Below are 24959 nucleotides of genomic sequence, written 5' to 3' on the forward strand. Positions count from 1 at the left end.
AACACAAACACAACGCCAATTTAAGTTATACCCTAAATTTAAACTGTAAGAAAATTACATTAGTCAGATGAATGCACGAGATAAATTAAACTCACTGCAGGTTCTATTGGTAGATTTTGGATTGGATTCGCAAGGTCTATGGGAATGTTTGATTGATTTATTTGGTTTATTTTACTTCTCATTTCTGCCACTTTTGGCTAATCGTGAAGTTGAGGATGAGTGATAATATGATGAAATTGATGAATACTCACAAATAACACCCATGCACAGGCCGGGATTCGAACCTGGGACCTCTGGCGTCTTAGCACGCTAAGCTAACCCCTCCGACACGGAGGCCGGCGAGGTGGGAATGTGTTTTGGATTTTCTTTGTAGATGCGAAAATATTTAACTGTGACGCGCACATGCTTTTGCTTATATTGAAGTTTACCTTTTCACATAAACGAGAAATTGACATGTCACTCTAAAATACACGCATGTATCTGCATTTAATACCACTACATACAAAAAGAAGCTTTGGCCGGTTCTTCATATGGTCCACCAAAGATTGAAAAGAAAACAAAACTTTTGAGCATATGGCTTTCATTGCTTCCTCCGAGATCTGAAGAATTTCGGTTTTAGTATATGTAATAATAGTACTTTCAGTGCTTGGAGAGTGTCATTAGGTACAGCTAATTATATAACAAATAAATGCTTTGTCAAATGTTTCACAAATATTTCAAAGTTAGACTTCTTACGAGTTGATCGGGAACCATCTCAAGTCAGTCTTTTTCTTTTTTTTAATACAACGCCCTGCAGATGTCTGAGTAAATACCAAATACGTGGCTTCTAAAAGACATTGGATGTGGTACACATCTGCCATAAATTGTTTAAAGATATTTTTATGCGTAGCTATGGGAATTTAAAATTAGAATGAACTGAAGTGGAACTCTATAAGTTGGTTTCTATATCCAGATGATTATTCCTGGTTAGGGTGGTTCAAGATCCTCCTCACCCCCTTTAATCTCAACCTGCATTAAAATGAATAGATGTATCTTTGTTCGCAATTTTCACATTTCGAACTCCTGATATTCCCTTCCGTTAAATTCAAATAAGACCAGAAGTCCAGAGCTATATATGTTTCAGAATTGTTATCTGGTTTTAAAATCTGTTTAAAGAAACATAAATTCTAAGAAAAATATAGTTATGCAAATTTTGCATTAAATAACAGTACATTCGTGTGTGCTGTTCTAAAATAGAATATTTCCCATGCCTTCACATCAAGGACGTATTTCGGAGGGGGTCCAGAGACTTCCCCGAAAGACTTACCAAGAAGTAAAAGTAAATAATCAAAATATATATTTGTTTAGCATTTGTTATATAATCGATGGTTATTTCCCCTGAACTTATTGGAAGTCAAGGAATTTGGCTCATACGGCTTTGAAAGGTTCCAAAGATTTATGCACACAACTAATGATAATATCCATAAGATATTAATCAGAAACTTTACTTTTCGTTAATTGGATCTAACTTTTGTTTATTATTCAATAAATATTCAATTATTTTTCTATCTGACATTAAATTCCTTGCCAGGGCAGTTGTTTTACGCAAATCTTGTCGATCTTAACTACATGCAAGCTAGATGCTGTTATATCTCTATTATTTTACTATCTTTTACCTATTCACGTAATAACAACAATACAATATTAATTTACATATTTAATTAATATTTTAATTTAATTAAATGTAATTATTATTATTATTATTATTATTATTATTTATTATTATTATTGCAACAATTGGTTGGACCCCCCGAAATGTATTTCTAGGTGCAGTAGTATGTTTGTTTATACGTAGTATATATGGGAGGCTGAATTTTGTACCCCCCAAATGAAAAACGTTCCTGCGCCACTGGTTACGAGCAAACCTTACAACATATTCGCTCACAATGTGCGCATCAAAATATTTGGGCATGTATTAACGAAACTACAGACTCCACCGGTAGAAAAGTGGAAATGTGATTGTGGGAGTGCTAAATAATGACAAAACGTTCTCAACAAAAAAATATTTGCTAGTGTGTAGAGAGCTAGCTGGGGCTACACATGTAACGATAGCAAGGCTTTTTAATGAAGCAATGCAGCTATTGTGGCCGGAAGGCATAAAATTTGACAATGTTCTTTTCCTCGTGACAGATGCTGCAGCTTACATGAAAAGATCTGCAGTAGGCCTTGTTGTTTGCTACCACAAAATGGTGCACGTTACATGTGTGGCTCATGCGTTGCATAGAATATGTGAAAAGATAAGAGCTCATTATCCAAATGTCGATAAACTGGTTTCAAATGGGAAGAAAGTTTTTATCAAGTCGCCTAGAAGAATAGACATTTCCCCTTCACCCTACACCTGTAGTTACGCGATGGGGCACTTGGTTGGATGTAGCTGTATATTATGCCCAGAACTTTGAGAAAATTGTATCTGTTGTAAATGATCTCAACAAAGAAGACGCTTCGCATCGTCTATAGAAATTCTGCGAGAATTGTTGAAGGATCCCTCCTTAAAAGACTAATTGGCATTACATTTCAACAAACCTGTCCTTTCTCTCTAATAAATTGACAACGTTTCAGGAACCACTGTCCCCTTCTTCAGGTCGGTTTATTGGCTTCACGGTTGCCCACGAAGCTTCGTCAATAGCAATAGGCAAGGATTAGGTATACATGGATTGGATAAAATATTATCAATTACTCAACACATACTCACTGAACGTAAGTAAAAATAATAAGTATTTTATTTTATTTATTGTTTATCAAGAGAGTAAGTCGCACGTAACCTGAAAAAATGAATTCTCTCTAATTCTATACGAAAGCTTGAATCGTCCGCGAACAGTTTGGCAGCTTCATTGGGTGAAGTCCGTATAGTAGAAACGAAACTGAAAGAACTCACTGGATCTAACGCACAAGTGCTAATGTCTAAATGTACAGACGTTTTTAGTAAAAACCAAGGTTTTCAAAATTTGTGCCAAATTGTACATGTTTTGGAAGGTGAAGTAGAGGAAGAGAAAGCTTTGGAAAACTTCAGCCTTAGTGACATTTCGTGCTTCACATATGCAAGAATTGTTTCTTGTGACGTGGAGCGATCTTTCTCACAATATAAGATGCTTTTAGAGATAATACTCCCAGATTAACAATGGACAATTTGGAAAAAACTATGATGATCCACTGCAACTCTTCCAAAAAATAGCTCTGTAAGAGGTAAGCATTTAGAAACTGATTTCAGGTGTTTGAAATGCATGTAATATTTTGTTTTTGTGACCAATTTTGTTTTCATTTTTGTCACATATTTTCACATATTTTCCTGTTTTTACCACATATTTTCAACATTTATGACATAGAAAAATAAATATTTCTGAGTTTTTTAGCACATAAAGTTCCGTTCCCTATTGATTATTTTGTTTGTCATTAACATGAGTCCCGCACATGAATTTAGGAATATTAATAGGTCACCTAATTTTCTTTTTTATGTCTCTTACTAACAGAACACTAGACATTAGGAGAATATATCAATTGCGGTAAGCTACTGATATATTTTTCAGTTCTCCAAAACCCTCTTTAATCTGTGGGTCCAGTCATGATTAGCATATCTCTCATATCTAGCATGCCCCTCAAAATTAGATAGACTAAATTCTGTTCTAAATTTCATCCTGGCCATTGTTCGCCACCGAATTCCATCCACAAAAAATTTACAAAAGTCCATCCTTCTGAAAATGCTAAATATCCATACCCCTCATGATAGACACATACTTGCAGACCATATTTTCCTCCATAAAATAACCAATAGGAACATAAGAAATGATCGCCTTCTTCAAGAAATTCACTTTCGAGTACCGTCCTGCACCACAAGGAGCACTCAGCTTTTCACATATCAGAAACCCAGATTAAGCCTAATACAGCGTTCTCTCTTCCACAGACTACCCGGCCAACACAACACTCTACCAAACCAAGTTGATATTTTTGAAAACCAGGCACGTTTTAAAAAGCTACTGTGTAACAACATGTAATCCACTTTATCTCATATGTATGTATGCACAAACGTGAAGTATGAAGGGAAAAATTATGTATTTTAGTTTGTTGTTATTATTTATTGTTACTTCCATTGTTATTTTTTGTTATTTTCATTGTTATTACATTCCAATGTAAAATGGCCAAAGCTGTATTTGGAATTCTGTGGTAAATAAATAAATAAAGTAGACTTGAAAGAAACTTTAATCAAGTTCATAAAATCTTATCTGTATATCTTTGCTATTCTGATAGATATATCGCGTGATTTCTATTGTTGACAGACAAGCCGATTATGATAAAACTCACGGCCATGAAAATAGGCAGCTGGGCAGAATTGCACTGGTACCACATATGGTAAAAGCAGAGCGACAGTGGTACAAAAGTCGCTGTTTCCCGCGCACTGTGTGGCAACGCCAGCCGGGCTGCGTTGCCTAGTTCGAGCGTCAGACCGACCTCTCTCCGGGACTTTTGTGTCACCCCTGACCTTTCGAGCAAATACTGTCAGTTTGTATCACATGGATTACAAAGACCAACTCTACAACGAGATCTTTCATTCTCTTAAATCTTCGAACACAGGGGGTTGTGCTCAGACGTGCCAAGAGCGCTAACTTCTGCCACCCCTAATTTCATGGCCGTGCGTTTAGTCCTTCCATTTAGCTACTATTTGGTATGCCGTCTCATTCCACTCTGGTAGGTAGGTTCTGCTATTGCCAACATCAGCGCCTTCAAGCGGTCTGGCGTACATTTATAACGTCTTTGTTCAACTAGAGTGGTAGCAGAATGTTCCCTGATTTGAGCGAGAATATAAATGAGACGTCGTTGGGCTTGCCATGATGTGTTAGTAGTTGTATCTTTCTCTGAAGCGGAATATTCTTCTTCCCGGTAAGTTTTACACCATGGAATTCAACTTGTATTTACTACTGTCAGGTTTTTAATTTGGCTTCTTGTACCGTTTTAAAGCGGTCTGACATGAGTTTGGAGCCTCTCTCGCTGTACACAAGTGTTAATACCATGAAGTTTCGATAACGTGTATTTTCGCCACGATTTAGAACTGTTTGGTGTCGTTTCGCGTAATTGTGACTCTTGTGTAGATTACTGTGTTGTTAAATTCTCGTACATCCTGTAAAAGTTACCTATTTTTCTTAATTTGATTAGTGAGATATGAAATCATGAATCCAGTTTGAATAACATGCCTGTGGAATCAATATCTCTAACCAACTCAAGTTCCGGTCGTCTCCGATGGTGTAGTGGTAATGCCTTCGCCTTATAATCATGGAATCCCGGGTTCGATCGCCGGTGGAGGCACTTTGGATACTGGTTCGGATCCCATTTCAAACTGTAGCTACAGTCCTCCTTAACATATTTGAACACAAACACAGTGGCCTAGCTGTAGTGTTGCCAGTACTACAGTGTGGCGAGTTTCATTTTTTATTTCCCTATTTTAATTGGCATTGAGGTGAAATCATACAGGGTCCACGTTATAGTCTGTGACGTACCTTGCAAAAGTATGGATTGTGGTGATGTCTCCTTTCTCATATCACATTCGATGGCGTTGAGGCAGACCTAAGTTAATGACAAAGGTAACATTTCTAGCTTAGACTTTCTTACCGTATTTTCGTAATCCAAATCCACGACACATGTTGTAGAAACATTCGTGTGTTCCTCGCTTACACAGTCACTTCTACGAAGATAAGTGTTGTCTTTTTTAGAAGGAATTCGTACTTTGAATGTCCTAAGGCACGTGTCGGTTGTGCCCTCTGTCTGTAAAAATTGAAAGGACTTTTAATTATTTATCTGTAGGATGAACTTTGTTTTCCTATTATCAGATAATATTAGAAAATAAGACATAGGAAGAAGAAACACAGAGTCCTTGAAAAGAACACCTCTTTGAAAAATTATCTGTGTGTTAATTTTGTATGGTACTTTAAAATCGTATTGCCCAGTCTCGTAATTTTCATCTTGCACAAAGAGCTTTGTGTTGATGAGTAATATATTTTTCTTTTGTCGTGCTATTTTGCACACATGTAGTAGACTATTTAGGAGTTAATTTTTCAGGGAGAAGGGCTTTTTTTTCCCTCCGGCGCCTCGCAGGGCGATAGTTTCATCTTGCGTAACAAGCCCTATGAGGTGCGAGCCAGTTGGTTGCTCTGTTTGCTAAGCCAAGGCTGAGAACGCCAAACGAACATAATAAAGAATATGTTGGACAAGTATAAAGTTTGTTTTAAGAATACTTTATGCTCAGACATGCTAATCGGGAGTGGGCTAACGTTATAAAGTGAAATCCGAAGCACTCGCCCCCCCCCCACCACCACCCGCATTCATTCAGGGTACACTTCTTATCCTGGTGTCTTATTAAAATTCACATCCAGGACGCCATTTCCACAGAATTATGACTCCTCCTCTTTATATTATGCTACTTTATTTAAGTTTTTAAAAATAATAAAATTATTTTATTCTAAATCTATGGGACGTAAAGGAAAAGAAAATCCTACGGAGGGGGGGCGTGGCTCTTTGGCCTCCCTTAGTATCGGACTAATGACAATAATCAACAAAGATGCTTGTTCACAAATTATCCTTTTCCATTTCGTTCATGCCTGTTTTTACATAGACACGCTGAAAAGGGGATTGTGGAGGTGGTCAGAATTCCACTTTGGACTTAATTTCCCCTACCCATAATGGCATTCAAAATGCTTTTTCAGTAGCCTCACCACCACCCTTGAAACCTTACTGTTTGCGCCTGTGATCTTGTGTTCCTTAAAGGGATAAATTATACTGATGTCGGAGCAATATGCTATCTGTAGCAATTATACATTTCACAGGAAACGTGCTGACTACAGCTTAAACATTGTCCGGTCAGAACATCGATTAAGGTTATATAGTTTACATATGTTAATTTTCAGTCATAGACAATCTTGAAATAAAACGTCGCAACTTACTGTGAGTCCCCATCCGAAAGTAGAACACGTCTTTTTCAGTTCTCTTCTGTTCAGTTCTCTTCCAAAAGTGGCAGGCTGTACAAACTTGTCGAAGCTGAACTCATGCATGATCTGGAAGCGAAAAATAACGTAGCCTGAAGCAACCTGAAGCAACGCAAAAAATATACAGGGTTATCCATTTGGGTATGGATAAAATAAAACATTAATAAAAACGTAAATGTGATAGTAGAAAAAAAAATCGTGTTGGTGTTTTCGTGAGTCAAACATGGGAGTTTTGCTGTAGTGTGTTGGCAACAATAAAGTTTGAACTGATTCGTTATTGTTAAAATGACGTTTACGAACCAGCAACGGGCTAAATGTGTCCTTTGGTATGCTAAGTGTGAGAGTGTTTAACCCCTCCAGACTTCTTCGTCTGGGGTTTCGTTAAAGACACTGTCTATTCACAGAAACCCACAGACATTGATGATTTGAAACTCAAAATCACACAGGCTTTCAACAGAATCACCTCCGAGATGTTACACCAGACGTGGAATGAATTGAATCACCATTATGAGTTGTGCAGAGTTCGCAATGGAGGCCATGTAGAAAACTGAAAACTGTACCAAACTGTTAGTAGTGTAGAAAAATAAAAACTCCCACCTTTCAGTCTTTTGTAAACAATATTTCAGGTAATTACATTTGACCAAAAAAAAAATCCCATCCATTTTATTTTATCCATACCCAAACGGATCACCCGGTATATTTATGAAATTGTAACATTTTACTCTTTACCGATTTCTACTTCATTCTATATTTTTATCATTACGTCTCTCTCTCTCTGGTGTGTGTGTTTTTTTATCTTCCTCTTACTATTTGTTTACCTTCAATTCTGTCTTTCTTTCATCTCCTCCCCCCCCCCCCCGCCCCTTAGTTCCCTTAAAATTATTACATCTGGCAAGCCGTCGTATCTGGCAGACATGCTGATCCCTCGCACCAGTATTCACAGCCACCATACAAGAAATAATTTCAAATTTAACCTTCCACTCTGCAACACACAGGCATATCAGTCGTCGTTTTCATATTTTGCTGCAAAAATATGGAGTGCCCTACCTAAGACCATGTCGAGCATATCTAAAATAGAATCTTTCCGAAATGAAGTAAAGAATTTTCTTTTGGCAGAGCAGAGATTGTGTTCAAATACTATGATGTAACTTGTATGTTTATGTTATGTATTTTGTCTACATGTTTTTATTTTTACTTATTTTTCATTTATTTTATTTTATTTTTATGTAGTTGTCTTTTTACAATTTTTGTATCATTTTATTCATACATTTATTACAATTATTTTATCAATAGATTTTGTAACTAAATCATACAGTTTATTGCACACTGTATTAATACTGTAATAACGTATGTATAAGAAATGTAAATTTAAATGTAATCGATGATACGGGTTAGGTGACAGAACAGCCTCAGGCTGAACCTCGCCCACGTAAATAAAGAATTTGAATTTGAATTTGAATGCGAGGTTCTCAAGGCCTGCGTTGAGATATGTACAGTCACCGCAATAAAAAAATGATGCACCTAGATCCTGGAATGTGCTTACACTAGTGCTAAACCATACAGAAAATTGTTCGATAGCTAACCGTAACAAAAATTGAAATGCACTGCACACTACTAACAAAGAGTAGCATAGTCTCGTGGAGAAAGGGGATTATTCATAAGTTGGTTATAAACATCGGCCCTTTAATTCAACATACGCGTAACTTTTCAAGAATGTATGTAGTCACTATGTTTTATTGTTGATTGATTGATTTCTTTTATTTTACTAATCACTAGTAAGACAACTAAAGTACTAGTTAAGCAACGTTTCTCTTACATCTTCTGGGCAATGAAATATGAAACTTCACACTATTCATTATACATAACTACCTTTTAAATACTTTCCCAGATTTATAGCTATAAGCGAACAATTTTGTGTCACGGGTGGAACAGAAGAAACACTGCCTCTTTACTTAATAAAGAATTTATTTCAATTTCTGGGAATTGTCAAATGATGAAAAATAAATTGCTTAAGATAAAGAGAGAAGACAATTGACCTTAGAGTATTCCAGTGGAGTTCAAGGGAAAATGCAACAGTTCAATTAATGATTTATTTGTGTCACGGGGAAGGGGACAATAAAAATCAAAGGTAAATCAAAAAGTTGAAACAATCTAACAATATGTAAAATATCTTCTACGTTCTAACTTGATTATGTAAGTACAGGGTGTTCCGTTTGAGATTGAGTTGGTGTTTTAAGTCCACTTTATTCACAGGAAGGCTAATCGGGACTGGACTTGCGGTTTAAAGTGGGATCCGAACCACTGTGCCATGTGCCTCCACCGGGTATCGAACCCGGGACCCCAATCCGTTTGAGATGTCACAAAAGTAAACCTTTATACACAAGAGGGTAATGTAGATACGTATCTCCGAGCAGCTTGTTGTTATATGAGGAGAAAGGATGTAAGTTTCGAATGAGTGGAGGTTTACAAACTTCAGCCACATGGCGGCTCTAATGTGCATGGTAACAAAGGTGGTGGTCTCGTCACAACAGCACACACAGTATGTTCTATGGTATGCGAAATTTTCGAGTATTACATACATGTTGCTGCCGTCACGCAGCTGAAGTCGGTAAACCTCCAATCACTCGAAACCTACATCCTTTCTGCTTATATTACAACAAACTGCTCAAAGAAAGGTTTACTTTTCTAACATCTCAAACGGATCACCCTGTATAATACTTGAAATTTTATCCAAATGACAATTTGGTATTGCTTACAAAATAAAATAAAGTTAGAGAATTGCATTTAGTTTCAAAATTGATATTCTTGGCGTAAGGTGGTCGGAATTACGAGTATTTAAGGTAAGGATATGACAATAACAAGAAATTATGTACTGCATTTAACTTACTTTCAACAAAGCGGCATCATACACTTCATGGCGTACCACAATAAATACCTCGGATGGTGTTTCGCAATGGTTGAAGCGAGTTTTCTTCTCCAATGTTCCTCCATAGATGGCCACCTCAGCTTCCCTGCAACATACGTCACGATTACAATCATTGCTGAGTGAAAAGTGGCAATTATTTGGGTCAAAGGTGGATTAATTACGTGTTATATCTGTGCAAATATACTAAACGTATACCCAGTGACATGCTCATAATTCTTTAATGGGGTATCTGCCTTCTATTTTAATCTTTCTAGAGCTGAGCCGATGTCACTCTGAAGCGATATCCACACTGTAATAGATAGACTTACCGAGATTCACGGTGCAGTGGTAACGCAGTCACCTTATAATCAAGGAGTCCTGGGTTCGATACCCGGTGGAGACATATTGCTCAGTGGTTCGTATCCCGCTTTAAATTGCAGAACCAGTCCCGATTAACCTATTTGTGCATAAAGTGGACTTAAAACAACAATTGTTACCAATTCCCACCGATATCGATGCTTGAGAATTGTAACAATTAAAAGTTGTTCAAAATATTAATTAATATTAGTGATTATTTCACTCCAATACCAAGCATAAATTTACTAGAGTTTTGCTTTTAAATACAGAGCATTCCCTGACATTCGCTACGAGACTCGGCGGCAAGCGGTCTTTCCCGGTGAACGGGTCCGCGACAGTCGCACGCTACAGTCTGCTTTTTCGCTCTCCCTGCCTTCGCTCTCTTTCCCTTTCTGTTGACGTTGCAGACTGACGCTAGTATAATCCTCCCTCGGAAGTTGTGTTGTGTCGTGTCCGTGTGTTGAAGATTGTGGCTTAATATGGCACCACAAAAGTTTACATTACAACAAAGGATTTATCCTGTCGAGTGTTACTTCGGAAAGAGGAATTGTGGAGAAGTGCGACGACGTTTTGCAACGAAATTTCCTGGTGTTCCCGTTCCACATAGGACCACTATATTAAACCTCGTAAAAAAGTTTAGAGTAACAGGGTTAGTTCTGAATAAAAGTGGAAAGAAAAATCGGGAAATCTAAAAAAATAAAGTATACAAAGACAATCTCCACACCATCCGTGAGTTAAAAGAGAGTATTGTACGAGAAATCGGGAGAATTACAGTAGACGAACTTGCACGTGAAAATGCCAATTTCCTTCGTAGATGCCAGGAATGTGTTGCAGCAGAGGGGCATAATTTTCAATACCTTCTGTAGTCAAGGTTAGTACACAATATGAAAACTGTAATTTTAATAGCCGACTTTACCGACTGTCGCATACCCCGTTCACCGGGAAAGGCAAGCGCTGATGCCGGGCCGCTTGCCGCCGAGTCTCGTAGCGAATGTCAGGGAATGCTCTGTAGTTACGGTGTTCACTCTTCATAATATACTGTAGACATTTAGACGCAGAATTTTACTGCTGCTGTAGCGCTACAATTGCCGTCCTGTAACTTTATTTTACTGCGCTAATCTCCCTGGAAACCTATGTGCGATATGTTCGATTGTGAATGACTACTGAATCTGAAATCACGTCTGTCATTTCAACTTCTGAAAATTGGTGGTTAACATATTGAGCTCATAAAGCTCCTAGTAAAAAAAATTAAAAAACGGGGGCCCCACAAAACATTTTGCCCAGGGGCCTCCACAAGCCTTGATTCGGCCCTGTATGTAACCATTATTATTTAATTAATTATTTTTTTCTTGCATAACACAACACAATGGTGTTGGATTCTCGTTAGATTCCTTTTTCCGTAAAAATCTTGCATACTGGAAACTAGAGAGAATCATTATGAAGCATGATTTATACAGAGCTCCCTTAATCAGTTCTGCAGAGAGACCCAAAACTGTTGGTACATATTAATCGTCTATTAACATTATCGACCTGAAAATATCAAGTAGATGAAGTTCCTATTAGCCTATTTATGTCAAACTTTATATTCTTTTGAAAACTGGAAAGGTCATTATCGAAATATTGCTATTTCATGTTGCTCGATGGTTTTTTTTTTGTTCGTTGCAGTTTCAAGATATCATCCCTTTTCTGTTACTTATCTCTTTTGGGGGAGGGGGCAAGTGCCTCTGTGCACCCTGCTATATCTGTCAATGCGACACAATATATTAAAAGATAGCCCCCTCTAGGATTGACTTCGCCCCCCCCCCCCCACCCCGTACAAAGAATTCCTGTCTACGGGCCTGATGGCACGATAATGCCATTCGATTCAACAATGCAAAACAAGACGGGCAAGAGAGAAATCAAGCTAACGTTTATTTCAAACAATGCTTCAGCAATGTGCCGTGAAAGACTTCAAAGCTTGCTGTGCTGTGCCGCTGATGGGCAAGCATTCAAAGAAGAAAATACACAGTCCGTCCAGTGGGAAAGGTGACTGACTTTTTTTTTTGCCACGGAACCACCAGTACGATCTACGGAGAAGTATATGTACTATGTAGCGACATATTTCGACTTTCTTCCGGCAAAGTACCTGCTGAACGTCGGTCGAAAACGAAGCAATGGAGCAACGTCCCAACATTAAATTCTGTTTCAAATTTGGTAAAGGTGCAACAGAGACGTTTCAAATTATTCAAACTGTTTACGGTAGTGAGGCATTGAGCCGTAAGAACGTGTTTAAGTGGTATGCATGATTTCCTGATGGTCGGGAGAGCATTGAAGACGATCCGCGACCAGGACCATCAGTGACTGACGAAAATGTCCAAAAAGTGGCGGAGATTGTACGCATCATCCACAAGGAATTCACTCCAGAGGGTCACACTGTGAACGCTGAATATTACGTGGGTGTTTTGGATCGTCTATTGGCCAGGATTCGTAGAGTTCTGCCTGAATATCGGGAACAGGGCTCATGGTCTCTGTTGCACGACAATGCACCCGTGCACAAGAGCAGGTTGGTACGCCAGTTTTTGATCTAAAAAGGGATAGTGGAGCTCGATCACTCCCCATATTCTCCATATTTAGCTCCATGCGACTTCTGGCTATTTCCAAAACTGAAATTGGCGTTGAAAGGAAGGCGTTTCGACACCATTCCAGACATCCAAAAGGCTTCGACCGCGATTTTGGAGGCAATTCCGAAACAGGAGTACCAAGACTGCTTCACAAAGTTCTACAACCGCTTCAGTGCATGTATTGACTCATAAGGTGTCTATTTTGAATAAACGTTATCGTAAACTACCAGTCCACAACGTCTTGTCTTTCATTTCTCATTAGTCACCTTTCCCCCTGGACGGACTTTGTACATACGACGCACGGCACAACCCCATATGAGGCATAAATGCATTACCGGCAACGAACGTAAAGCTACCATATTTTCAGAACGTGATATCGGGACGTTTTTACTACTCCATTCTTTTTGTCTATTCCTATGTCGCAATGCATGACCGCACGAGCGTAGTACATATAAATGATACATATGTTATTAATCAATCAAAATAAACAAATGTTACTACGTACAATATATAATGGAACAAGAACAAAAGCATTTTACTGGAAATGAAGAAAACAGGTTTGTACCCCGAAATTAGCGGCCACCGCTACCAACAAACACAACTGCATACCCTCAATCTCTCTCTACCCCTCCGCCTGACTAACGTGCAAGAAACTGTTTCTTGCATGTTATCTTTTTCTGTATCTTTCGCAATTAACAATGTTTTGTGGAAAATGTGCGTTTGTATGTTTATTATGACTGAGTAAACACTAGAAAATTAGAGAAAAATGGCTTGACAAGAAATCGGGACATCTTGACGTCCCGAATGAGGTCAGAAAAAAGTCGGGACACGGGCTGAAAAAAAGGGACTGTCCCGACTTAATCGGGACGTCTGGTAGCCTTAAACGAACGTGTTAAACTCATAACAGGTTTTCGCACATAAAACAACACAAATATAAACCTAGGCCTCTCCGGGTAACGTTGTGGCTGACGCTACGGCCCTCGAATCAAGGAGTCTCGAGTTCGATTCTTCGTGGAGGCCAGTGCCGGATCTACAGGCCGCGAAACCCCGCGTTGCGGTATAGAGGGTTTGCGTATGTAAAAAAATAAACGTAGTTACTCAGGGGCACAGAAATGAATACAATATATGCAGGTAAAGGTAAAGTTCCCTGTGCATATAGCACCGTGCCATGAAGGCACATTTAGGGTATGTGGAGCTAGGGCCCCACATATTTTCCATGTCGGATATCTTGGAGGTGATGTGATCAACACCACACTTCGGTCGCCATTACCTTCCCAACGGGTAGCATTTGATTTCAGGCTGCTGTGGGCCCTGGGGCCGCATTATGCGGGGACAAAACAGGAAAAATTCCTACCTTAGATCACCCACCTCGGGTGTTCCACGTGTCAGTCATACTAGAAACAAATCAGGCAAGAATTTCACGAGAAATCAGTGGTGAAGGTTTCATCAACCTATCTTTAATCAGGAAAAGTTACAACTGCATGATTGTAACAAGTATAATTTTCCAGGTGTGAGAAAACAGTGTCATATATATATCATTTCACCACGGGCGCCGTAACCGGGGGGGGGGGGACAGGGGGAGGCCCAGGTCCCTCCAGTTCTCGTTTGGCTGCCCTATAGGGGGTACAATCCAATGTATAACTTTCAATATATGACATAATTTTTGCACACAGAAACTTCGCACACAACAGGTGGGAAATTTCGCAGGATTCTGCTCTGAAATGGGAAGAATCAATAATGTGGGACTATCATTCAGTTTCAGTGTCTTTCTTTGTACTGGTGCACACCAAAGTGGTTCCCCCTAAGCCTAACCTGTTTCTACGTGACCAATTGTTCCAGCCTAACTCCTTTACTTTTTATAGGGTTAATTTTCAAGAATTACACACACACACACACACACACCCATTATATATATAATGTATGTGTGTATGAAGGTAGTTTGGTAGAGGGGGGCCATTGGTAATATTTTGCGCGGGGGGGGTGTTATAGATCCGGCACTGGTGGAGGCACAATGCATAGTGGCCAGTATCTCACTATAAAATTTGTACCTAGTCCTAAATAGCCTCTCTGAACACAAAATTGACTTAATATAAGATACAGAACGAAATGAGATTCCCAAACAAAATGTCTCGATTACGTAGCACAGAGATCTGTGTACCATCTTTAATTGCAATGCTCTGTTCATTGTTGGTTTTAGTCCGGAAATTTCATTAAACTTGTAGGTTAGATTAGAAAGCATACTACCACACGCATGGACATCCAATAGGGGACGGGAGCAAGAAGGGCGCGGCCTCCCTATTGGAAAATGAAAGTCAACCAGAAAGAATATATTTCGCACATACAATTTCATTTCAGTCACAGTTATATGTGTTAATTATTGAAAGGAAATTGCAGGAACACGATAACTTAAAACTGAAGTAGGGTTACCAGATCGCTATAAGGGAAATGTAGGACATGCTGTTCCCAAAATGTAGGACACAAAACATTCCCAATAAATAATACGTATTTCTATAGAACACGTTAGAAAGTAATTTAAAAATGACACTTCTCAGTTTATAGGAATGAATTCTCAATGAATTTTTAAATGCAAAATTTCAAAACTTGCAATCATACTAAACAATGCACTTCTTACTACGTGATTTAGGTGGTACTTCTCAGAGGAGACAATTTTTCTCAAAATTTCAGGTTTAGTCAAAATATATTTACGTTAGATTGGGCAGTCAAACTCTTTGAAATTATAGGGACCAGTACCAAACATTTTACAGACTTTATGAAAAAATCATTTCTCTCGTGAGTCTGTTGTGCTGATGGTAATAAAAGTACCCTCTCAACGTTTGCATTATGCCCTGTAATGGCAAACAAATATTCAGCAATTACCATAATTTGAAGTGGTTCCAGAGTTTCATCCTGAGTAGTTTTTAGTTCAATTACAGGGTTTCTACCAAAATAACAAATCCAGAATTCTTGACTTTTTCTGGACTTTTCTTGACCTTTTTTTTCGTTTTTCTTAACGTTTATTTAATCGACTCCAACTTAGGTAAAGTTGTAAATTAGTAATAAAGAAAATAAATATTTATTTAATGAAAAATCTCTACCAAAGGGGCAGTTAAGAGGAAAACTGAAGATGTATTTAAGAATAGAATTAAACCTGCTTTATCTATTAATGCATCCTGACCTGCATTTGGCAGACTAGCAAGGCACTGCTGTCTGGACTCACAGTCAGTATCATAGTATGTGGGGCATTGTCTGTTGTCCCTATATGTCTGTGACTGTCCCTTCTGAAGCAATGATTTTTTAAGAGGGAACATGTGCCTTGTTTGCCCCTCCCTGGAAGAAATCCTGCGGACGTCCATGGCCACACGAAGTGAGATTGGGTATCATGAATCCAGGAATATAAGTTATCATTCGTAAAAATTAAATATAGTTGTACTTTAGACAAATTTGGCAACCTATTCTAGAACAGTGGATTTCATACGGTTTCACGCAGCTGGCAGCTGAAAGGACCCAGACTTTTGCAACAATCACTCCGATGCAGAACTCAAGCACATCTCCATGACGCCCAATAATGTTCACCTGAAAAAAGAAAAAAAAACGTCATTAACATCCGCAGCGTAAACCAGCTCCAAGCTTGTAAATCTGAATAACATATAATTAAATATTTAAAAATTAATAAATTAAAATTTCGAACCATTTACTTAGGATATTTCTCTAATTTTTTATGCAAGTTTAATGGTTGATTGATTGAGTTCGTGTTTTAAGTTCACTTTATGCATAGATGGGCTAATCGGGACTCGACCTAGAGTTTTTTAAAGTGGGATCCGAACCACTATGAGCATAAAACCGGGTATCTAATCCGGGATTACAAGGCGACATCAAACGTAATGTGTAATCGCTAACATACCCTTCTTGACAATTTTATACTTCAATTTTCTACTTGTAAATATAGTTATTTCTACATTATTATTCATTGTTTATTTTTTTAATTTTACTTTTAACTTGTTTTTAGGGATTACTTCATTTTCAAACTTCTAAAAACTGCGTGGCACAACATCACTTTGGCATCGTCGCCTTGTAATCAAAGGGTCGATGGTTCGTTACCCGTTGGAGGCACATTACACTGTGGTTCAGATCCCACTTTAAACTGTAGGTCCAATCCCGATTAGCCCATCTATGCATAAAGTGGACTGAAAAAATTCAATCAATGCCTGCCAAGAGGCTTTTCATTGTATGACTCATGGTCAATGCTTCGAGTCCCATCGCCGCTGGAATACCGCACAAATTTCCAGCGTACAGAGATTATTATGAAAATAACTTTTGTTACTAACATATTTTGTTTGGCACGCCGTTTTGACTCTACAAACCGTAGAAGAGCATGAGTTTCTCGTGAATATGCATTCAACAACGTAACACAGATTTGCCATTTCCCACTGAGGGATCGACTTTCAAAATACACGACTTGTCTACAAGTAATCGAGTATATATTGGTTTGGTATGTCGAAGTAGTCGCATGCATTTCGTTTAAGTAAATTTTTAACCATCGTAACTGACGGATCGAAGGAGAGGAGCTAAGAAATAGAGAAATCAAAAGAGCATGAGCCGGATGCCTAGAAACACAACACGGCAGCGTGACTTGACCAGCTTACCATAAATGGATAATTCGCTCTTCTCGTGTGTGATACGTTCGAGTCGGAACTATTGCATCTTTCCTCTGGTGGAAGATCTGTGAACAGAACAAATAAGTGAAGTTATCTTCAACAGCAATAGAAGTTTTAAAAGCAGATTTGGGGTTTATTTGGCAAACCAAATAACATGCTCCAGCCGAATGACCGATTCAATTATTGTTTCACGAGACATTACAGAACCCTAGTTCAGGTCGGTAATATAATACTGTTATTCTTTGGGGGGAAGTAAATATAATTACTTTAGTAACCCATAACAATAATTACGTGGATTTTAACTTTTAACTTGATAAAGTAAAATTTTCCTGTGACGAGAAGTTAGAAATACAAATTCGATATATTTTTGTTCCAATTAAGCAGTTTAATTTAAATTTAAATTAAGCAGTATACCAACACTTTCAAGAATATTAATTTAATGAGGTGTCAATACTTTCTTAGGATCCCGAGATATTTAGTCTTTTCCAGCTTCTCTCTTAGCACGTTCGGGGTCGAAGATGTGTAGATACCATATCGCTAAATACAGTCTCCAAAATTTAATGTTCTAACTCTCTCCCCACGACAGAAATTCCTTGAGAATCTAAGATTTAACACTTTATCAAGAGCTTCCTATCTCCCTGTTTAAATTTAATACTCAATCCTACCACCAAAATTTCCATGCCAATTTTAAACTTACTGTTGATATTGAAGAGTTGATATTGCCTCCTCCAGAAAAATTAATTCTCAGCCTCCACACCAGAATTTCCGAAACAGTCTAAGACAATAGTAATACACAAGAATTGGAAATTCCCATCAATTTAATGCTCAATCCCCCTTTAACTAAAATACCCGCCATAATATAAGACCTTGAGTTGCACACTGCCCCCCCCCCCCAACGTTTAATTCAGAATCCCCTCCCAGAACCCACGTGGCAATTAAGGCCTAATACATAAGAGTTTGGATACTTCTCCCCCTTCCCTTTTCGATAATACACTTAAACACTTTTTTATCATCATCTAATGGATTAAATATGGTGCATTTAAGGTGTAAAATTTTTACATATTTTTGGAATATATATATATATATATATATATATATATATATATATATATATATATATATATATATATATATATATATATCAGGAGCGTATATTCCAGGCTAGCTAGGCTATCTGCGAAGCCTGAAGCCTAGTAAAATACTGAAGATAAATCTCTTAGAAACTGTGTGAATTAAGCTGATTTGAAAAAGAAGATAATTGTGGTTCTGAAGTTGGCAACCTGAATTCTTAGGAGTTAGCAACCTGAATTCTTAGGAGTTGGCAACCTGAATTCTTAGGAGTTGGCAACCTGAATTTTTATAAGTTTGCAACCTGACTACCATTGGGCTGGCAACGTGGCTTCCTTGAAGACGTCAAGAATGAGTATAGTCTTCTCTTCTCCCTTCCATAGTCTAGGACCAGTGAGATAGCCCAGGTCTTAGTCTCAGTACACGCCACTGATATATATATATATATATATATATATATATATATATATGAATGGCTTATTGCAGAAAGGGACCTGAGTCATATTTTTGAGGTATCGGAGTTAATGGTATTTTTTATTTTCCTAGTTACAGACACATCTTTTAGTGCAGAAAGGACGTCAGTCACACGAGGATATAGCCAAGAAAATGCACAGTGAAAAATGTACTTTAATGCAGAAAGGTACCCGAGTCACTGACTCGGGTCCTTTTCTGCAATAAACTTAGCCGTATTTATACGTTTTACGAACTGTGTACGCTAATCTGTAATACAGCTCAAGCGGTAAAAATACTGTCAAACTTATTGACACCAGTAACATTATTGATTTTGCAACGTGGTACCCTCATGTCTACAAAAAAAATGTGGCATCTGTGGAAACTACCATGTGTTCCTACAAGAATAGGCAGTATTTTCAGATTTCCAAGTATCATTACTTTGAATACTGTGTTGAACATAAGGGTACTGTCAAGGTTTCCGAAGTCATCAAAGGTTTGATGTCTCTCACCTTCTATCTGTCCAAAGGTGCAAGAATTGTAATTCCTACGCCACGTACGTTCCCAGTTGCACGTATACCGATCAAGCTTACTAAATTAAAAGACATAGGAACTGCCTTAACTGCCTTGTCATATGTACCACGGCGACAGGGGTGGGCACGGGTGGGCAAACGCCCACCCAAAAAATCCTGTGCCCACCCGATTGCCCACCCAATCAAATTCACTAAGTACATACACTTGGGGATATGTGAATGTTTCAATAAATAAGTATATTCTCGTATTCATTACTTGTATATTTTACTCATGAAGATTATGTATACTAGAAATGTTCACATATCATCATCCCATAAAAAGCTATCTTAATTTGTCATTAGAATGCAAAAAGAGAATTACTAGAGAACTTGAAACAAAATAAACTGTCATCAATTGAACACTTCTATAATTAGAAGCAGCTAGTAGACTTAGGAGGTGCAAAATTATGCAGGGTATGGTCAAGATAAGATCAGGATTTAGGGTGATCTTGAGGGCTTCAGCTCTGGGCCTTCACTGGGGAAAACTGCTTGGAAAAGTATAGCATAAATAAAAAAATGAGGTACTTCGGATGTGATGAAAAAATGTAGAAATACGTATAACTAACCACCTCATGTAGCTTAGCGAAAAGTTATAACTGAAACTGTGGAGGGGATTGGAGAGGGGTCTTTGTGTTGTAAGCTCCGGGCCTTCACATATATAAATCCTGGCCTGCGCATGATTAAAATAATCTCTAATAAATAAAAATAAAAAACCCATCTTAGCGTTGCTTCCTCTAGCAACACAATAAATTATTTTGACTTTTTAATTAGGTCTACATTGAAATTCCAGAAGTGTCTCTTTCTATATTTCATTACAAGTTTTACATACATGTCATCTTCAAATGTCTACGTGATATACAAACAACAACTTTGTATTCGTTCTGCTAATAAAACTAATAAGAAGTAATCACAATAATCACTACAATACCGAGGTGTATAAATTGTGATGTAACAGTTATGTGGGTTTGGAAAAAGCTACAGAATTATTGAATTGATAATAGCCTATCAGTTACGTAATGATGCCATTTATCTTGTGATTAACTTACGTAGAATTAAAAGAAGAAAGGGGTTGGTAGGAAAGCTTTGTTTTGAGGGCATCAGAGAACTATTCAATCACTATGAGAATGGTTTAAACTTTAGAAGCATCAGAGGTTCAGCCAAAAAGGTCGACAGAATCTGTAGATGCAGATGAAGTAAAGAAGAAAGGTGTCACGAAGTATCAATTCGGAAATTTTGTTTGTTTGTATTTAAATCCACTTTTATGCTCAGATAGGCTAATCGGGAGGTGGTAGTAGAAGCCAGAACCTCTTCATTATAAGGAGGCAACGTTATGCCATTGGAGAAAAAAATATTCAGAAAGAACTTACAGGAAACGTGTCATTTTATCACCACATTTAAGAGGGTGTATTGCCAGAGACAAATATTTGAGACTTTCGGAAAACAACGTTATTGTTCACTGAGTTAGCTGCCTTGATCCAAGAATGAAACAATATGAAATTGAAACTACCACCTCAACTTTCGAAAGGTATGGACTAACGAAACTCCACTTTTGAAAGAGTAAGTTGTTGCTGATTCGAATGATTTGTTCTATGTGAAGTCACTTTTCTGCTAACTAGGCTAATGGCGACGATGAGGTTCCATGGTGATTAGGTGAAAGTGACGAAGGACGAAAACAAATACACGCAGGCACTGAAAATACAACCCACCACAAATTATTATTTTGACTGTGGTTCCAGGCGCCAAAGATTCGTTCACCTGGAAGATTTCCAGGGTATGCTAGGCAGGATAGAGGTTGACATTTGAGCGCTGGTCGCGCAATACAACCCAAATTATCTGTGAAAAGAGATGAATTACCGGTTATAGTGACCAATTTCGATGAATTCCTTGTGTCCAAAATCACATTCTACAAAACGTAAACTATTTGTTACCTCAGTGCATGTGTTTATCTAACCACACGTGCATCACTTCTCCGAAAACGAATAGCAACTTAGAAAGGAAATAATCTCTTCAATTCTTAACAGATTTTTCATTGTTACTTGATTATTACTTTTGGGCGATGTCTTGTCAAAATAGCCTTTCATAAGCCTTGGGATACTTTATGCAGAATGAAGAAAGATTATTTTTCGAGTGTGTGTGCACATTCCCAATAAGACATTAATTTTAATCCAAATATCAAGTGACGGCAATTAGGAGGAACAAGGCGGGAAAGCCCCCCCCCCCCGCCACATTATGCCACTCGTTGCATCCACACTATGGCCTCTTAATGCTAAGACTTTTCTACCAAAAAAGTAAACTGTCCTTGCCCCCAAAGTTTTTTGGCACACGATCGCCGTTACTGCAAACATACATTCAGACATTTGTCAGTTGCAATAACCTTGTAAGCCAAGAAAAGTGATCATTAACCCCCAAATTTCAGTCAAAAACTAATATGATGAAAATTAAATGATCAGGAACATGCATTTAAATTCTTCACCATTGTGTACAATCACACTTTCCATCACTGTGGCCGGATAACTATATAAAATTGAGTATGTGCCATGTATTTTTTACACTTGAAGGACAAAATGTGATGCAACCGATTCACATTTATTTCACTACATTGACGTGAATGAAAGAATGTGATTAGAACGTATGGCTGCGCACACACAAACACTTCCTTGAAATAATTGTATCCATCGGAGATAAAGAAGTGGTACAAGATGCGAGAATATATTAGAAAAGAAAGATGAAAGACACCAAACACACATACGCGTGTGTGTGTGCCAGTTAAGAGAAACATTTAAAGAATGGAACGAGAGAAGGTGAAACGGAGAAAGAGTTAACAAGCTGAGAAAGATATAACAAGGCATTAAAGAGTAAGAAAGAAAAGGGAAATCGGGAGTGTAAGAGGGGAGGGGATACATATACATGTATGTCATACATATGACCTTACATTTATACCTGCCCACCCTAATCTATAAATATACAGCTTCTGCCCACCCGGTGAAAAATTTCTGGCGCCGCCCCTACCAGACCATGTCCAGACGACGTCAAAGGATTTTATGAAGATATTCTTCAGTGGCCCACTACACACGGCAATGAAACAGACTCAGATGTAGAGTAACACATGCATGTATGACCTCGTACATTATTGTACTTCAAACACCGACAATAAAGTCCAGAAAGTGCAGTACACTGTCATTCATTGATGAATCTATAATTTCTGTGGCATATATAACATAACCTAACCTAGCTTATGTGGCAACGACAAACGGGCATTTGTAGGACATTTCTCGTCTTATTTCACACAGTTTCCACTTTTATTGCAGAAAGGTACCGGAGTCACAACTTTTTCATCTCCACTGTCTCTAGCAGCATACTGCAGGGGGGCGCATTGAGGGTTGCAAAATTAACTTTTCTTTATGCTGAATATTTGAGCCAAGAACGGCACATTTCTTTCTTACACTATCAATATTATACAAGTTTTCTTGTTTTTCTCAGAATTGTGCAAAAGTGACTCAGGTCCCTTTCTGCAATAAGCCATTCATATATATATGTCGAATTCTATATTATTTGAAGGGATAAAATCCCCCCCCCCCCCCAAATTTCGATGGCGCAACCTGCGTCATAATCCCGCCCTGTGGACACCACTGACTTAAAGTGTTCGCAGATTCTCATATGAGGAGAATAATAAAGTAGTTGCCATTTTAGCACGAAATTCAAACAATATCTGCACACAAAGAATGAAGATTCATTGTTGCATGACTTCCAGAAAGGTTGTAAATGGAGTACGTCAGTCCTGGTTAACCCGCCTTGTTTGTGGAGAATGCACGCTTGGACTGCAGAGCAGAGGTGCTGGAGGAAGAAAGGAATGAGTGAACAATGCAGGATCTCATCTTGCTTTTAACCTATCGGTACATGGTTATACAGAAGTAGAAGTAGCGTTTCTCATAATGTAAGCACTTACGAGTCAAATTCACGTATTTGTGTATCCAATCCAAATAATATGCCACTTTTGTGTACACAGCAGCAGTGGCACCAGGGCAGGAATTTGTTCCTCTTGATAAAACCCCAGCAAGGATTTTTTTCCGACACACGATAGGCCCACCTGAATCTCCCTAGAGAAGAAACACAAAAAGTTATCAATGTTGCCAACTCATGAGTTCAAAATGTCACTAAATAACAAATTGACGATACCACGGACTCTGTCGCGAAGTTTTTTGTGAACCGTGTTACAAATCCAGGAATTCGTGATTAGCCAAAACTGTCCAGAAAAGCGAAATGAAAAAAATAAACCAAATAAAAAATACAAGGATTCTAGAATCGTGATCCTTGGTATTCAGGAACAAAAAAGTAAAGCAAGAAGGAGAAACTGTAAGATTCAAAGGAAGGCGAAAAGAGTGGGAAAGGAAACAAATAAGATAAGGAACAGAAAAATAAGTAAATATGTTGTTTTTTTTAGTCCATAATCTTCCTTTGGGTACTCGGTTACTTGACACGCAAAACGTTAATTCAAAGAATAGGCCAGAAGCAGGCACGTATCTAGAAATATGTTTGGGGGGGGGGGGGGGTCTGAACCAAGTGTCTCAGGAATAATAATAATAATAATAATAATAATAATGTTTAAATTAAAATAATTATATTAAATCGAATTAATACTAATTACAACACATAAATTAATATTATATTATTATTACACGAATAGGTAAAAAAACTATAAGAATAGATATAACAGTGCATATTCATTACGTAGCTTACCTGTAGTTAAGATCGGAATAATTTACATAAAAACTTAGTGCCCTGTCAATGAAGTTAATGCCAAATAGATGAATAATTGAATATTTATCGAAAAACAAAAATTATGTTACATGTACTAGTTGGAGAAATGTAAGCTTCTGATTAATATTTTATGTATATTAATTTGAGTAGTGGTGTACATAAATCTTCTTTGCAATGTCATTCAAAGCCGTATGATCCCAATATAATCCTTGCCATCTAAAAAGTTCAGAGGAAATTAATAACCATCGATTATGCAACAAATGCTAATATTTTTATTACTTAATTTTAGTACTTGATAAGCCTTTCGGGGGGGGCGGACCCCTGGACCCCCCTAAATACGTCCTTCCTGTCCTTCAAAGCCGAATGATCCCAAAATAATCCTTGTCTTCCAATAAGTTCAGAGGAAATAATACAACAAATACTAAACGAGTATATTTATATTATTTAATTTTCGTACTTAATAAGTCTCTCGGGTGGGGAGGGGGGTGGGGTGGTCCGGACCCCCAAAATACGTCCTTCGTGTTCTTCAAAGCCGTATGATCTTATTGTCTTCCAATAAGTTCTGAGGAAATGATACAACAAACGCT

General features: G+C 37.9%; 1 protein-coding gene across 2 annotated transcripts in view; it reads right to left on the bottom strand.

Moving 5' to 3' along the window:
- LOC145998561 (uncharacterized) overlaps positions 1-24959 on the bottom strand; it is a 35840-nt gene that overhangs the window by 2895 nt on the left and 7986 nt on the right. The window contains exons 8-13 of one of the 2 annotated variants that reach the window (XM_083134989.1): positions 23561-23711; positions 17513-17589; positions 16345-16442; positions 9895-10018; positions 6966-7076; positions 5638-5790 (exon numbers count right to left, since the gene is read on the bottom strand). In XM_083134989.1, coding sequence (XP_082991115.1) covers positions 5638-5790; positions 6966-7076; positions 9895-10018; positions 16345-16442; positions 17513-17589; positions 23561-23711 — 714 coding nt within the window. Of the gene's footprint in view, positions 1-5637; positions 5791-6965; positions 7110-9894; positions 10019-16344; positions 16443-17512; positions 17590-23560; positions 23712-24959 lie in introns of both variants that reach the window. The other variant, XM_083134988.1, reaches the window with a different exon arrangement.

This window comes from Lepisma saccharinum, chromosome 14 (assembly GCF_977018435.1).
Source record: "Lepisma saccharinum chromosome 14, izLepSacc3.1, whole genome shotgun sequence".
Lineage (NCBI taxonomy): Eukaryota > Metazoa > Arthropoda > Insecta > Zygentoma > Lepismatidae > Lepisma > Lepisma saccharinum.